Source organism: Emys orbicularis, chromosome 9 (genome assembly GCF_028017835.1).
Source record: "Emys orbicularis isolate rEmyOrb1 chromosome 9, rEmyOrb1.hap1, whole genome shotgun sequence".
NCBI classification, from domain to species: domain Eukaryota; kingdom Metazoa; phylum Chordata; order Testudines; family Emydidae; genus Emys; species Emys orbicularis.
The window spans coordinates 30033520-30051969 of NC_088691.1; the positions used below are offsets into that span (position 1 = coordinate 30033520).

The 18450-nt window shown below is 38.2% G+C and overlaps 1 protein-coding gene across 1 annotated transcript in view; it reads right to left on the bottom strand.

The window, feature by feature from the left end:
* Positions 1–9363: 9363 nt before the first annotated feature.
* The window catches only part of CHM (CHM Rab escort protein), a 155763-nt gene continuing 146676 nt past the window's right edge, over positions 9364–18450 (bottom strand). The window contains exons 14-15 of the mRNA XM_065410805.1: positions 16015–16184; positions 9364–9570 (exon numbers count right to left, since the gene is read on the bottom strand). Coding sequence (XP_065266877.1) covers positions 9364–9570; positions 16015–16184 — 377 coding nt within the window. The remainder of the gene's footprint in view (positions 9571–16014; positions 16185–18450) is intronic.

An 18450-nucleotide genomic window follows, 5' to 3' on the forward strand; every position in this document is an offset into this window, starting at 1 on the left:
TTCCTTGTTTACTTGCTGATGACCGAGGGAGTATAATGCCCACCGTCCCTTCAGGAAGGGGCCCTTTCAGTTGAGTAGGCATTAAAAGAACTTCCCCCGGTAAGAATGAGGATTTTTCTTCTTGATTATACAAGTCTATTCCAGCACTGCCGGTCGTTGCCGGTTGTGCCCTAGTCAATTCTTCCGCCCCCGTTGTTTTTCCGGGGCCCGGGGAGGGCCCGATTACTGGTTTCCCTGCCCTAGTCCTGATCGACATTGATTTGCCCAATGATACCCCTTGTTGCATTTAGGACATTTTTTGGAGGGCCTACCCCCTTCCTGGGGTCTTCCTTTATGTGCTCCTCCCCCGGGTGCCCTACACTGGCTTTTAAAGTGTCCCGGTTTTTTGCAATTAAAACAATTTCCTGCTGGTTTATTACCTTGTCTTATAGCCCCCGCCAAAAGAGCCATAGCATGGGTTTGACTACCGACATCAGCGCAAGCCTGAATCATGTCCGCTAAAGTGTACGAGGGGCGATGTATTATAGATTGCAGTACCTTTTTGCAATCAGCATTAGCCTGCTCATAAGCCAGTCGCCGTAAAAGCTCTGTCTGCGCCTCCTCGTTATCGATCTGCCGCTGTACTGCTTCCTTGAGCCTATCTATGAACTGCGGATACGGCTCTGTAGGCTGCTGCCGGGTGGCTGTGAAAGACCTAGTCGGTTTCCCACTTACAGGAACCCTTCTGAAAGCTCTCATAACACTAAGTTTAGTACGAATATATGTGTCTGGGTCTAACTCCAACTGTCTCTCTATAGTGCTAAATTGGCCTGCTCCATAAATCTGGTCGGGTATGGCAGCTGGGGTTGAGTAACCTACAGCAGCTAACCTGAACTCACTATCCCACACCATATACTGGGCGGGGGTCAGCACCATACGAAATAAGTCTTTCCAATCTTGTGGAGCCATTGTGTAGCCATTTCCAATTCCTTCTAAGATGCCTGTCACGAAATTAGACCTGATGCCTGTCTCCGTGATAGCTTTTCTCACCTCCCTCAGTACTGTATACGGTAGCGCCGTCCACTGTCTGACGGCATTGCCCTGTGCATCGACTTCTGCCGTTATAGGCATTAGCATGGGCAACTCCCCCTCCCACTGATGTTCTTCCTCCAAACTCAATTCCCCTGTCTCACGCGCCAACGCAACCGCCGCCCGGACGCAGCCCCCACGATTCCCCCGGAAACAAGGCTGATCAGTTCCTTTATCAATGGGGGGATCCGAGGGCCGCTGCCCCGTATCCGACACCGCAGGCGCTGGTGGTAGCACCCGCGGGTACGGAGGCGGTGTCGTCAGCGTGAGAAGCGGGGCGGCAGTGAGAGACGCCTGTAGCCCCAGTTTTCCCACTGCCTCAGTACAGCGCTGCCACATGAGCAGGTGCTGCACTGCTGCTCTCGGTTTCTCAAAGAGCTGTGTTCCTATTTTTTGCCAATCTTCTTGCTGCAGGGACCCCTCTTCGGGGTACCAGGGGCATTGACATTCTATTTCCTTAACAAAATCCTCTACATGCCGCAGCGTAACCGCTGGGCAACCGCTCCCCTCAATGAGCTTAAATAATTCCTTAGCATGAGCCTTTTGTGGCACTGATAAATCACCCCCCATACTCACGAGTGGCTGTTTCCAGCGGGTGCACCTAGACTATTCCAGTCGGATGAGCAGGGGTCCTCGGGATCCGGTGTATCACGTCGGGGTCACCAGATGTTGGGATCAAGGAGACGCGGAGTCAAGAGGTTTGTCAAGCAGGCGTCCCAAGCTCTCTTGAGCTGGGGTTTTTATTAGTAATTAGATCAAAAGGCATGAGATCATAGTTACTTGTAACATATTGATTGGTTCACCCATAGCCATCTCCCCTTGTGCAATAAATCATGATTGGTGAAGGGGCTACGTGAACTATTCAAGGGGACTACGTGAGCTATTGCCTAGTCTATGCTTAATCAATAACCTGAGCATAGTTTTACCTTGCATTGCTTACCTTGAGAATAAGCCAGGAGTAAATGTAATAAACACGTGTGTGGTTTGCCAGCACAGCATGTTTCACTACACCTCTTCACTACTCCTTAAAGGAATTTCAGTATAGGGGAGGGAGTGCTTCAGAGTACAGAGATACTGAAAACTTCTCAGGGTCAGAATCAGGCAATGCAATCAACTCAGGCTTCCTTCTGTCCCATGACAACTGGAAGTGGTGAATCTGGATTCATTCTAGAATCCACTCAACTCCAAGGCAAAATTGACACTCAGGTGGTCCAGCCTATGGCAATCAGATTGCAACATAGGTGCTGGCTTGAAGTGGTTTCCATCATATACAGGGTTTACAGTTTGGTTCAATGGCTCTCAGCACCCCCACTATACAAATTGTTCCAGCACCCCTGGGTTGCAATGGATCCTCTACAGTCCAAAAGCGCTTGCATAAGTCAGTCTATGAAAGCTCCAACTGTTCAGCCACCTAGGGTAAGGAATGGGTTTGAATACAATTTGGAAACAGGAAACTCTTTTGCCTCAGGGTAAGCCAACATGGGACCCTCTCCTGGGTAGTAGCCTGGATAACCCTCAGAGGAACTGAAGTCATTGTAGAGGGCAGAGAATGGGAACCAGACACAAAAAGAAAGGAAAAGAACCAAATGGCAAGAGGAAACAGGAGCCTCCTGGCAAATCCCAGAATACTTATTATCATAGCACACTGCCAGAAGATAGATTGCAAGACAATTACTAATGTAAATGCATTTAAAATCCTGTGGCCAGCCCAGGACTAAGGAGAAAATCATGCAAACAGCTGAGCAGAGAGGACCGCTTGCAGCAGAACTCAGAGGGAGCTCTCCTCAGCAGCAGATAGCATCCAGAAAACAGAGAGGGAAGCTATCAGATTGTACCACTCACATGGTAGGGTTGGAATGTTCCACCTGTGGATATTAGAGGGGAAGGTAATAGCCCTCCAATAATCTCTAGTTTTTGGAGTTGTGTCCTGTCTTACGTTGGAGTGAGATTGGGAACCTCTTGAAAGAGCCTGTTACTTTTTACAGTTAACAGCACGCTGCTGCAGCCAGCCCTGATTAGTAACAGACAACTTCTATTTTGATAATTAGGAATTAACAAACAGACGAAGGGTCCTGTAAATTTCTGCATGCCTCCAACAATGATTGAAGTCCTGGATACTCTCAGACGCTTGCAAGAACAGCCCTTTTACCTATTTAGAAAAATACTGTGCATTAACTCATTTTTCAATTTCCCCAATATACGCTAGTAAATCCTTCCTTCCAAGACCAAAACTTTCCAGAGAAATGCTCCTGAAGTGTCTTGAATGCATACCAGTAATGACAAAACGAAAGGTGCAAAAATCGTGAATCAGACCCCCCCACCCAATCAATAATTTTTTTTCTAAAGATTATATTTTGTTTTTTGGTTGGTTTTGTGATTTTTGTACTCCTTCTGCCCATCCCCATGTGTACTCGTGGGACAATTACCGTTGCCCATTCTCCCATATTTATTGGGTAAGGTGATTTTGACATGTTGCAGGAGCTTTCAGCCCCACTGTTCAATGTATAGCAAGTAATCTTAAAACTGCAAAGGAAACGGGAGAGGTTATGGTCATTAAGAATAAACAGGAGGTCTAAAAAGGATGTAGAAGCATGCCCATTATTACCTATTCCAGTTTTTAGTCTCTCTCCTTTTCAGGTAGTACTAAAATAGTCACCCAAAGAGTATAGGTTGATATATGGATTCCATACTCAGATGGTCAAATTCAATGATCTAGCCTTTTCTAGAATCTGTGACTCATCTTTCACATCCTCAGGTTAGCTCTGTGAACCACCTGTTTAAATCTGGCAAAAGTTGTATTTCGGTTGTCATAAAGATAAGAAAGCACAGGGTAGGGGCCTAGAGAGCCCAATTAAATATCAGACTGGCCTTCTTAACACTTATTAATGTTAGACATTTTGAATTTATGCATTTTTCCTTCTATGGTAAATTCTATTTTACTAATGTGTTGCTCCATCTCAGACAATGCATCTGAGAGCTTCTGCAGATTCCTGGAATGAGCACTGGTCAGTTTGACATTGATCACTCTCAAATTACATAAAAAAAAATTGTTACTAGAATGTTATTTAGGTTGCAAAGTCAAGCACCTGAAAGTAACTCAGTTGCCCTGTGCAAATTATTCTGCCCACTTGTGCATCTATCCTATGGCAGTGAATGAGACTAGGATCCTGTGGAAAAATAGCATGTGTTTACAAAATTAAAGCCTATTACAATACATACACATAAGGGGGCAGATTTAAGGTTGTATGGACATGCATAAAACTAGCACTCAACTTTTGAGTGACTGATGATGAAACCTGAATATTATTCTTTTAATGTATTTTAATGTAATTTCTTAATATTTTTAAATGGAAAAAAGGTAAAAACAAGTTATGTACAACTAACAGCCCCCTCCATTCATACATCAGCAGAGTTCAAATCCCAATCCTCCAGCACCACAGCATAGACTGATACTACTTGAGCTACATGATGAACTGCTTTAACTGGCAGCAGCAAAGGGCTGTTATCCCAGAGTGGAGATTGACTGCTGGGTCCAGCTACAGGGTCCTGGTGGTGGCCTACACCTGTCAGCTCTCCCCTCCCCCAACCTGGGAGTTGTGTAGCACTAGTCCCATGGTGTGGGGAGAGAACAACTGCTGGGTCAGGGAGGCGTTCGTAAAAGATCAATCAGACCCAATTTCTACTCATGTGTTACACCCAGAGAGGGTGTAGGCCATGAGGGCCAGATGCTAGGTTGGAGGAGGGGAACCCAGCCCGGCTCCCTTTCGCTTCCCGCACTACAGGTTCTCTGATGGCTCCCAGACATTTCCCCTACAATGTCTGCTGCTGCAGGAGTGGTGGTTATAAGCTCAGCGTTAGAATGTTGGTAATCAAGTTATTTTGAAATGGTGACAAAATTTTCCTGATGAACACAAACCAGAGAAATAGTAATTGTTAACAGTTTATATCTCAGCAAAAGCTGAACAAAATATCATAGTAAAAGGGCACTTGTATATTTTGAGGTTATTCCCCCTGTTGAATATGAAAGGGCTATTGTAAGATAGGGAGGTGAGAGTTTCTAAAAGGAAAGATTTATATATAATAGAAAGTGTTAGGCAATCTAAATATAGGAGTTCTCCTACTTCTCCTACAACTACTTCCTTTGCATGCGGGCACAATGTACCAATGACTGGAGGGCATTCAATAGCTGTTTGACCAGCTCAGAAATTCCACTTATTCCTCGGAAAACAGAAAGTCCAGGTAAGAGCCCTGATATTCCTCAGAATTAAGTAGAACATTGCAGCATATCAAGTCTGTCTCCCCATGGCTAATGTGAAGGATATAAGAGTCTGTCATGGATTCCCCAAAATGATGGAAAAGCTGCAGTATTAGGAAATTATTTTTTCTTAGTTGTGGGAATCACTTATTTAAATTGTCCATTTTGTTAGCCTAGTTCCATAGCTCCACTTGCTTCCCACATACTTCTGAAATGCTGGACTAGTTGAGATACTATATCCTCTTAAAAATAAATGGTGTGCCTTGGCCTTCTATGCCTACTGAAATATAAAATCAGGTAAAAAAATGTCCATTTTTAAAGAGACCAAATATTTTGAATAGCTAGGGTTTTTTTTTTGTTTTTTGTTTTTTTTTTAAAAGATCACTGCACCGCTGATCATTTAGAAAAACAAAATGGCCAAAACTTCTGTAGAGTCTACAAAAACAATGTTTAGTGCTCCTTTTGATTGCTAGTCAATGGATTACTTACACACTATTCCTAAAGCTTTCCTGACACAAATGACATTGCTCATGTACAAAGATTTTTTGGCAGGATATAAGGCACCATGAAAGTTGAAGCTGTTAAGCAAAATCAGCAATTTTAAGATGCATAGAAAAAAATCAATGTTCGCTACATGGAAAAAAGACAAAATTGCTAGAGGAAATCTGTCAGTATGCTACAAAAGTATAACAGAAAATTAAAAGTAAACATACAACATTAGAAATTCCTTACAAAGTCAGAGTGGTGGCATGTCTCTCAAACTTCAGGACTTCATCCAGGAACTGGTAATTCTTGAACACTTCTGCATCAGCAAGTCTAATACAAAGGGGATTTCTTTTAGGGGTCAATTTTCCCATTGATACAAGAAAGATTTACATATGCAAGTCCATTAGCATTAATGGGAGTTACCCACATAAATCCCCTTGCAACGATAGGAGGAAAGACCCCATAGTCTGCAAAGATCCAAGTTCTAATGATTACCTGTCAAATGGCCCTAAGCATCATCACCACCAGAAAAAGCAGACACAGCAGATTCTTGGTGGAAAATACTTCCCAGGAAAGGGTAACTGATTGCTGTCAGAGATCAGGCAATACAACACCAGGAAGGAAAAGTGGCATCAAATTGCAGGTTTGAATATTAAGGGTTAATCCCATTAACCAAAGTTAAAAAGAAAGTACTCATTAAAAAAGGAATTCAAACATATCAAAGCACTTGTTAGAAAAAAGGTGTGAATATTGTATGAGCTCCAAGGTGCTTGAAGGATAATACAGCTACTTGTTTAAAAATTCAATTAACCTTATCTTTCTTTAACTTGATTTATTAATAATCCCACAGATAAATTGCTGGTTCTTAAAAAGTCGTGTTATCTTTTGAATACGTCCTGTCTGACAAGCCTTAAAAACTACTTCAAATAAGCCTAACCCTCACTTTGTAGGCTTAAATCATTTAATTTGAGAACAAACCACAGTTCAATACATGATTTCCATATAATAAAAGAACATCAACAGTCTCGTCTATTCCTATTCCAAGTGAGCTATTGGGTGCTCAACTACCACAGGAAAAAACAGTTAAGATTTCATTCACTATATGAAGAAGACATGAAAAGAGTTTTTAGGCAATCAATGTAGTGTAAAATCATAGCTTATGACTTGTAAGTTGCACAGCCCTTGTTTTATCTAAAAATCAAATGTGTAACATACAAACCTTTTACTTTACATTGACATGAATGCATGAAATATATTTATTAAGTAAATTTCTTAGAATGCACGTAAATTTTAATCACATCACAAATAGCAATGTGACAATAAACTGACATTAAACAGTTCGGCAAAACTTTAGAAGCTAGCAGTAAAGTGCTTTTCTTGCACAACTGAAAGAAAATACAGAAAGAAATGCACGTGCAAGCAAACCTTTAAATTTCAAACAACAAATGTTACTTTCTTGTAAACATAAAAGATGAAAACTCAAACATGATTCCTGTTACTGAAAGGCAAATAGAAACCAGGTTTTTATCTGAGTTCCTTTACAGATTTGTAAATGTTAACTATAATTAACCTACATTCATGCTTTTTGATATATACATAGGAATGGTAGCTGAGAATGAAAAGGAAGGCAGGCTATTTGTTACCATCTGTAATTAGCTGCTTAATTGCAAGCATACCAAGGATCACTATTATTTAGCAATCAAAATGGATTTCAACTACATTTTTTCTGAGGACTTTACAATTACACAGCATGATGCCTATCTAGTAAAAACAAATGTGACAGAATGCAAACATTAACACACATTTAATAAATGCAATCTGGATATTGTATTATGATGTACAACAGAAAATAATATTCTACATTGTGTTGGCTATGTTGTAAAAAAATAAATAAATCGACCTTTATGGCACAAAGCCATCTCGAAGGCAGGCACATTTACTGAAAAACTGTAGAAAATCCTAGCTGTATCAATAATTTCAGTCAATACCAGACATCAATTATTTGATGGCATTATTTGTATTGATGTACAGTATTTAAAACAGTATTATAATTTGCTGTATAATGGTATAATCATATCTAAGCTTAGGTAGCAGTTTAAACTCTGACCATCATCAAAATTTGTTCACCGTGTATATGTATAGATATTGGTGAATTATACTGTATATATTTGACTTCAGGTAAATGTTTAGATTTTTTGGTAAAACTTCCACCACTCAAATTTCAGTTTTTTGTAATTTAAAGCCCATATTTACTTATTTCTTTCTTTAGCTAGAGTGTAGAATTTCAAAATATTATTTAGAAGAGAGGTGAAAGCCTATTTACTATCATTAACCTTTTCAAGATTTTTCTCGTTTTGTAATTCTGTACACAAACCAAGTTTATAAATACATTTACAAATTCTCTTGTATAAATATGCTTTATGATTTATCATTACAAAATGCATAATTTACAGCTATCTCACTACTTTTAGACGCATTATCTGGGATGAAGACAATTGTAATTATAACCAGTCCAACATTTTCCCTCCAAAACTATGGCCAAAATTTTTTATTTTAACTATTTAAATTGCAAACCCTTATGTACGTGCAAGTTTGGGGCCTTAATCTTGTTTAAACAAAATATTTACAGAGACTCAAAACATGCTGTATTTCTGGTGGTTCTTAATTATGTAAGAATAATTTTAATTAATGTAAGTAAATTTAAGTAATTTTAAGTAATTATATTTTCTTCCTGACTAGACTGTAAAAGTCACTGGCAAATATAGATAAATTCTTGACACCAATCAAAAAAGGAATGTATTAAATGTTTTTAATGTTTTAAGTACTAATATACATGGTTTCAATTGAGACCAATGTATTTATTATATACAGTTTATTTCTGCTTAATATGAATAATGAACCTATGACACCAATTTCAAAAACTAGTATAGAATATTTTTCATAAGCAAAGTAAATGTGATATTAGCTATTCTAAAAGCAGCCTTCAAATGAAGGACTTGTATCAGCAAATATAAAAGTTTATCTGCTTCAACACCCTAGAACTGTCAATAGTGTCTAAAGTTCCCTCCTTATATGCAATTTAAAGGAGGGAAAGATTTTGGGGCAGATCCTCTGCTGGTGTAAATTGAAGTCAATATAGCTATTACAATTTACATCAGCGGATGATTTGTCCCGTTGCCAATTCTATTTAACTAACTCACAAGTTTTGTTGCTATTGATAATCTTGAAGTGTGTCTCTGTTTGTAAGGTGGAGGAATCATTACTAAAAAACAAAAAGTCTTCTCAAGGAAATTAAAATCAGATTTGAAAATGAAATATTTTATTTTATGATTCTGGATCCAGCTCTGATAACCTCCCTGTGACAGGTTGAGTATTACTCAATTATAAGCAGGCCCATCGAAATCAAATGGGGCTACTTAAAAAGTAAGATATTATTCAACCTAAGTAAGGAGATCGTATATAATACATACAACTGTTTGTACTACTCCCCCCCGCGACTAAGTCAAACTCTTCCACTGAGATGATAGTGATATTGGGTTCAATCTCAGTATGTTCTATTCTTTATGATGTTCTTCTGAAACTTTACAGCTATCTCCATCACTGCTTTCCTTGGGCGAGGGCTCTGTTTTTGTATTGGATGAACTACTGAATCCAGGGTCTTCTGGCTGAGCCCCATCTCCATCATAGATTATATCTTCTGGATTTGGTGGTGGTGGACAGAATTCTTCCTTAGGAAACATTTCTTGAAAAAGTGTCTCAGCCTATTCAAGGAAAACACAAAAAGTTAACTTTAGGTTGACGTTTAATATATTGCAGAAATATTTTACTGACATTTAAGATTAAAATTCTATCATTGCAACAAACTATAATGATCATTTGACAGTATTACTAAAACCAGATCAAAATCCGAAAGAAAACCAATGGTGTGAAAAGACAGATTCTGTGGTTTTTAGAGTTTCTCAGCAATTGTTGGTGCATTCTACAGTATATTGCAAATGTAGCTTTCATTTACAAAATGTATGAATCTTTTTCCATTGAGAAGACACACCTGGTTCCAGCAAAGGTATGAACTTTACCGCCCATTGGAGCCATTAAAATGTTAACATTTAACATAGATCATCTATCCCCCCCAAATACCTCCTTTTTTAAATTAAAAACCGCAAAAAAATCATAGCTGTATTGCTTGTATGTAGGATTTACTACTGATGTTTTTCTCATTAAATGCATAGCTCAATATTCATTACTATTACTGTAAAATGTACTATTTTTGTTGACAAATGTATATGTAGTTTTGCATGATTTATTTTTATATTTTACCAAAACAGTTATAAATGCTTATATATCTATAAAGTTTGTGTTTGCATGCATGTGTAACCAAACACACAGACCACCTCTCTGAAAAAGGTGTCTATATACATAATACATTATATTTTAATAAGAATAAAGTTGCTATAAGAAGTAACACAATGATTTCATCATTAAACAATTTATTCCAGACACTGTTAAGGTTCAGTAATTAAGTACTTAAAAGTGACAGTGTTAAGCTGTCGACTGTCACAATGATCGATGTTAAAAAAAATGCTTACTGTAGGAAGAATCAGGACACATGCTATAATAATGCATGGATTACAATAGTAAATACACTACATTCTGGGTAAGCATGCAACGGCAAAGGAACAGTAATTCCGGCAAATCATACATTTTGCATAGATTCAAGATCTCGGGGACCAGGGGCAAAATCCCAGATAGCCATAGCTATGCAAAAGGTGGTATTACTTATTTTATTATTCTATTTACATTGCTTTTCCCAAATTAAGCAATGAGCGGATTGCTTTTCCCAAATTAAGCAATGAGCGGATTGCTTTTCCCAAATTAAGCAATCTCCTTTTATAGGCCATTTAATTATTCTGATTTACAAGGAGAGCTAAGGAGTCTTACAGTTTGGGGATTATTGTTTAGATAACACCAAATGATATACACTGTACAGACAAATTGAAGACAATTTCCCTGTCCCTAAGAGCTTACACTCTAAGGCAAGTGGATCTGGCACTAGCACAGTCCCACAGAAGTCAATGGGGCTCTACAAGAGCACAGGGATCCACCTGAGTGCATCTCTTTGCAGGATCAGGGTCTAAATAAAGTCTGGAATGAGATGAGATTTGTACTCTCAACTCCCACTTCCCACCTCCACCTGTGAAATTAGTGGTACTCAAGGGATTAGTGGTACTCAAGCTGGATTTTCAGCTTGGAAATGGAGACTGAAGGGGTCTATTTAGTCACAGAACAGATATAGCATGGACAGCAGCAACAGAAGATTCCCCCACTCTCTCCTTTCAATATACCTCATCCTGACGTGTGTAGGTATCACTTCAAGAGATTAGAGGATACACTTAGTTTCTGTGCCCATCCAATCACTGGCATTTGCACTGGCCAACAATGAGGTCAACCAGTACCAATTGCAGACGTGGGTTTTGTGGTGGGGGTGCCTGTCCACTCAGGAACTGTTCTGAGATTAACAAGTCCACATTAACCAAAGAGCCTTCTAATGATGAACTTCACTCACCTCTGACCAGCAATGGATTTGAACTGAGATTCCAAGGATGAAGGATTCCATTACTAAGGTTCTATCTAAGGCCTGGTCTACACTACGACTTTAATTCGGATTTAGCTGCTTTAATTCGAATTAACACTTGACCCGTCCACACAACGAAGCCATTTAATTCGAATTAAAGAGCCCTTTAATTCGATTTCTGTACTCCTCCTCGACGAGAGGAGTAGCGTCAAAATCGGTATTGTTAATCCGAATTAAGGTTAGTGTGGCCGCAATTCGATGTTATTGGCAATTCAATGTTATTGGCTACCCACAATGCAATGCTCTGGAAATTGATGCTACTACGGTAGCTTGGACGCACACCACCGAATTAATGGTGCCTAGTGTGGCCGAATACATTCGAATTTATAAAATCGGTTTCCTAAATTCGAATTATATAAATTCGGATTAATCCCGTAGTGTAGACATACCCAAAGTGACACAGACTCATTTCGGTATCATTGTAAAATTCTGGTTTCCCTAATTTACATTTTTTCTCCTCTTTCAAAACTGTTTTCCATTACAAATCAGGAATATAGCATGTCTAATACACAAATTCTATTTTACAATACAAACCATGCCTTTTCAATTTGAAAATCAGGCAAATTGATTTTTTGATTGGAAAAAAAAAAAAAAGCCCAAACTCTGTATATCAAGTCTCAAAGGAAAATTTTAAAGATAAGGTAAGAAAACATTTAAAAAAAATCCCCAGCATTTCTATTTTAACTCACAGCAAATCAACAGTTACTCTGGTGACATTGCTATGATGAAGAAAATGTAATGGCATCTTACATTTAAAGAAAAACACCAACTAAAACAGACCAACATTTGCAGTGCATCTGCCTTTGATAGTCAGTATCAAATTAGCCAGCAAATACCCACTCCAAAACTTGGTCAGATAATTATGAGATTGAACATGGACAGCATTTCTCAGTATGCTATGTAGGACAGCATGACTTTGATTGTAATTGAACAATTTAATAGTACAGAGTGCTTTCAGGTCTACCAATTTAAAGTTAACCGTATTCAGTTAAATTATTATTGGTTATTCTGCATGATTTCAACAGCCTCTTCATTACAACACTTTGGTAGTCACGGTAAGTAACTGATATAGTAAATAGTTTCTTTGATATTTAGTGGTTACAGGTAACAGCGTTCCAATCTGTAAATTTCTAAGGGTATGTCTATACCCAGCCGCTAGTTCGGCGGCTGGCAATCGAACTTCTGGGTTCGACTTATCGCGTCTTGTCTGGACGCGATAAGTCGAACCCGGAAGTGCTCGCCGTCGACTGCGGTACTCCTGCTCGGCGAGAGGAGTACCGCAGAGTCGACGGGGGAGCCTGCCTGCCGCGTGTGGACCGAGGTAAGTTCGAACTAAGGTACTTCGAACTTCAGCTACGTTATTCACATAGCTGAAGTTGTGTACCTTAGTTCGATTTGGGGGGTTAGTGTAGACCAAGCCTTAGTTAAGCACCATATACTATTGTGTAGAGAAACTACAGAGATATTGTAGTTTAACAACCATTACACTGTTTTAAAAAAAAATTAAAATGACAATGTACTGTATAGTGTTTTTCTGTATTCTGGACATCTACCTTTAATAGCTTGCACAGAAGCTATATAACCCCTTTCTATTTAATAAAATGTATACCGAATCCTGTGGAACTAACAACAGGATGAAATACAAAATGACCAATAAATTTCATAAATCTCAATACTTCCAAATACCACCAGTTAATGGGGAAAAGGCATGCAGTGCCACAAATGTTGACAGGGTCTTTAGTGCATACTATTAACTTGAGATGAATAATACCTTACGCATTTTAAATACGGTGCAGGTATATTATACTAAATATGAAACCTTGGATTCAACCACCACACTGACCTACTACACTATAATTCATCTATAAACAGTTTATGCTGTTGAACAAATAAATTTGGGAGCCAAATTCTGCCCTTGATTTAAACTCAGAGCTCCTGTTGTCTTTAGAGGGAGTTCCAAATAGCACTAATTCCTCTCTTTAGCCTTATCCTAGAGGGAATTAAAATATCACATCAGATTAAAACCCAATATGATATACTAGAAAATTAACCAATTAAAATTTAGGTTAAATAGCCTGTTTACTGGATTTTTTTTGGCAGTAAAATCATCTGCAAAGAAACTGTGGTACTGTCAGTCATATAGAACATACTAGTAGTTGTACAAAAATCAGACCACCACCATGCTAATATAGCATGTTCCCTACAGTAAATTTTCTAGCACTTTTGTCCTATGCAGTTTAAATGTATCCTAAGTGAGGGAACTTCCACCACATTCCTAGGAAGATTAATCCATAGCCTCATTTTCAGGAAGTTTGCCTTATGTTCAGGCTACATTTTCCTAGTCTTAGTTTAATCCCATTACTATTTCTAGTAACATCCCTATGTTTCATACTAAAATATTCCTCTCTCCCCTTGCTGTTTAAATCCTTTCTGTATTTGTGAACTATGTTCCACTGAAAGCTAGTCATTGCTTAGGTAAACTAAATACATTATTTCCATAAGTCAACCCTTCCAGCTCCTGATCATTTCTTTGGCTCTTCCTCTGAGCTCAATCCAGTTTACAAATAGCTTTTCAGTGGTCACTTGCCCAGAAGAAAATACATACTTTTAGTTGCAGTCATTTCAGAGCCATATAGAGGAACTACAGCAACTTGAATTTTTAAATTTAAAGAACAGCAGTAGTTTCCAGTTACAGTAATATCACTCACATTGAAATGGAGTTGAGGGGAAAACAATGATGGTCCTAGAAAAGGTGGTGGATAATAGGGTGTGGACAGAATGGTGTGGACATGGTATACCACATCTCATCATTGGGTAAAATGTGTAATATGCCCAAAATTAACTTTTAAATGTAATTTAAGCAGCTTTTAAGTGGAACTCAGTTTAAAATGGTAAAACAGTTTAAAATTCCCTTTTAAACAAGTCATTTACAATGTAACAGTGCTACCCTAATGTTTTGCACTATTTCTCTCTGCATAATCCGTTATCCTCATAGTATATCCTCTTGGGAAGCAAATTATTGCCTTGTAAAACAAAGTGAAGGATACTATTAGCCCTTAATTATACTGTTCTGACACTAAAGTTCAGGCTGTGTCAGCCATTCCATTATAAAACCGTATTTTAAGGGTTTATACTTGGCCATAAAAAACTGCAGTTGGATAAAAGTTTTCCAATCATGTTCTCTGGCCAGAGCCACTTAAAAAAACAACTTTTAAAAAAATACTAGAGTCACTTAACATTATGTAGGTGTAAAAACCGTTCATGTGTGCTAGCACTGAAAGCACTCATATCATGGTGATAAGTGCAGTATATAGGTCTAAACTGCCAACCTATCTTACTAGGGTGGATTCTTGAAGGGAACAGCAAAGAGGAGACACCTTTGAGGGTCTTTTTTGGGGTGAGGCAGGGCCTGGACACCAAGATGATCCATTCTTCCTCTGCTGCACAGTAGTAGGGAGAGCAGGCAAAGAGGAGCTAGGTGATATAGCAGTACTTGAGGGGCATCCTACCTGCAGCCTGGATGATTGGGCTGCTGTTTATTCCACCCATAGTTAAGGTTATTTCCACACCTCTCTGCTGCTCTGATAGGCAAATTTAGATTTGCCTAGTAACTTTTTTTTTAAATCTTCTCCAAAGCACTGGGAGGTCATGTCTTCAGCTGAGCATCGGTGTCTTATATCTTTTCATAAAGCAAACAGAAGTTACATGACTACATCCATTGTACTTTGAAAATTTACTCTACAGTGTGAACTCTACTTTTAATTTTTTCTGGCTTTTCTTGGTTAGTGCTGCTCTCTTCTCTACAAAGACATCAGAATTCACCTTATTCTCTTTATTCCCACTGCCAAAAAAATTGCCTGTTCCCTGGTTATTTCCCTATGTGATTAAATCTATCCTGTTTTCTTTCGTCTTCCCATCTTTCACCTGTAATATAGCCAAAAATCTTGATACAAGGATCATCCTTTTCAGTTATGTCTGCTTTCTTGATTCTCTAGCTTCCCTTCCCCACCCCCATTAAGTTTAAACTTTCCCTCTATTATCAAATGACACTATAGCTCTGTCCATGTCTAAATTATGCCCCATCTTCTGTTATAACCCAGTGTTCCACCACAGTGTCTTCTAATGATCCCTTTCTTTTTCTCCCACTCCCACTTTCAAGTCTTCCATATTCATAGAATCATAGAATATCAGGGTTGGAAGGGACCTCAGGAGGTCATCTAGTCCAACCCCCTACTCAAAGCAGGACCAATCCCCAGACAGATTTTTGCCCCAATCCCTAAATGGCCCCCTCAAGGATTGAACTCACAACCCTGGGTTTAGTAGGCTAATGCTCAAACCACTGAGCTACCCCATCCCCCTTATTAGCTGGCTTCTCTATGAGCCCCAAATTTTCAACGTCTTCTCTTCCAAAAAATTTCTTAACAGTCACCAGTTCTATGAAGCACATTACAGCTATATTGTCAATGCACTCTGTTTGTTGTTTTATAATGTATTGTTTTATACCCAGCACCAGCTGAGGCCTTTAAACTGAAAGCTCTTAAACCACAAAGCTGAAAAATATGAGTTCCCTTACCTGTTTGACAGCATAGTCATTTCCTAATGCACAATCTGGCCCAGAACAGACATAGACGTTTGAGGGTAAACAGTCATATGAATTCCTGTCAATGCCTGAAGAATCTCTCATGTTGAAGTATACTGCCCATAGGACTCTGGGCTTTTCCAGTCCTCCTCCATTTTCGGACTCTAAATGGCAAGAAATGTTTTCAGTGACCAGCATTCAAATATAATAAGAGACTTGTATAACTCAACATAATAAAACAGTCAATTCAGTTATTAGCATGAAATTACTGTAATAGAGTGTAAATATATATATTTTAAAAGGCACTAAAGCATACTGATAGTGCTCTTAATACATTCTTCTTATTATAAGGTTTCAAGAAAGGAATTTCCTAATTAGCCACTTAACATTTTAAATCTTGCTGGATTATTACAATTTTTAACTTTTGAATAAAGTTTTTTGTTAAAGTAAAAAAAATTCAAGTTAATTTGAATCCAACATGCCTTATACTGCTCCTGATTGACCCCAGAAGAGTCCTCTTACAGTATGTGCTAAACTGACCACCTCATTCTGGAGTTGCTGATTTTGAAGTTCAATACATTTCCCTACCCTTCTCACTAGCTGGTGTTACCCTCAGTGCTCCCTTTTTAATTTCAAGAGCAAATCACATTAAATGTTTTTCCATGACTTGTTTAGAAAAGGGCTTCTCTGCAGGGAAAAAAAAAAAAAGTGTAGTTATGGACTGTACATTCTCCTATGCCTAAAAACCAAAAGCCAAATTTTACATTGATATGACATTGTACATCACAAGACAGGTGTAAGTGGTAAAACAGTCGATCTATCCACCCCCTTATTTCATCTTATCTTATACCCACCTCTTAGTTGCTTTTTCTGTTTCACTTCCCTTTTCCATCCCTTCAGTATGTATGACAGTTACACTTGTTTTGTACATCAACCAAATGCCAAATAAATGCAAATTACATTGCTTTTCCATTTAGACCTATTGCTTTGACCAACTGATAAAGACATATCACTGTTGAGTTTCATCCAGAGATTTACATAGGAAATATACATGCTTGTAGAAGCTCTGAATTTGGCTCCCAAGTACCTTTTCACCTTACCCCATTTGTTTCCACTGACCAGGGGAATGAGAGCATGGAATTTGTTCCTGAATACAGGTATGACATGTCAACCTGCTGCTATCAAGCAACAGGGTGAGATTTTTAGAAGGGACCTACAGAAATAAGGTGCCTAACTCCCAATGCAAACGGGAGTTCTTATGAAAGAATTGGCAACAAATACAGAAAATAAACTACAACCACCACGGATAACAGAGAACAACAAAAATAATAAATTACTCCAATTCAGATAGCTTAGTCATTCTATTTTGTCTTTTTTGTTGTGTCATTGTTAAATGGCAATCAAAGGTGAATTTATCTATTTATCTCTGCTTATCAAAGAGTGCACGTTATTCTTAATGCACGAGAAAGCACCAATTTCTATTTCTTCCTCATTTACTATCTGTATCTTCTTCCTGTTACTCAGTATATTGTTTGTCAACCTGCACAAAACCAGCAACACCTCTTAGACGACGATAGTGCAGCAATGCAAAAGCAGAATGTACAATACTGATACTGAGATTTTTAGATGCTATTTTATTTGGCAAATTCATTCTGTCCCTTTTGGTATTCTACATCCTCTATAATAAATGCTGCCAGCATTATCATCCTGCATAAAACTTTACTCCTTGTAAAATAATCTGTTAGATTTATTCTTTTTCAAAGAACCAACTGTCCTGCCAGATAATGCTGACATTCAGAAAAACATAAGCAACATAGTACTGTAAACAAAACAGCAAGAACATAAGGATAAATCTATATCATTCCATCAGCATCTATTTTTTATGACTATCAAACAATTTATTTTAAAAAATAGGTGTTAACCCTACTGAATAATTTGAAAACAAATTAAATCCATCAGCCTGTGAAAGCATGAACCTTAATACAGAATAAGATGCACTTTAATATATTAAAAAGTTCATACTGCTCATAAAAGTTACTTCTTCCTCATTTAGGCAGGAAAATAAATGGAGTCCTCTTCTCCAGGTGACTTTCCCTCTTTGACCTGCCATGGCCCAGTGCTCACTTTATCTAGTGATTCATTTTCAATAACTCCAACAGTATTTGTTCTGACATTTTAATTAAAATACGACCACTACCTCATCCTGATGATAAAAAGGCCTATGTGTCAGTGAAAACTAGCTTTTCAGTGCCTCAGTGCACCTGAGGACCCCTTCTGATCTGAGTTCTTATAGAAAAATTTCAGTCAGGTTCTAAATAATACATCACTTCAAAACTGGATCACTTTAAACATTAAGATTAATGTAAAAAAAGACACTGAACTGCAAGCTAATCATTTATTTATCATTTGATACTCTAAGAGGCATACAAC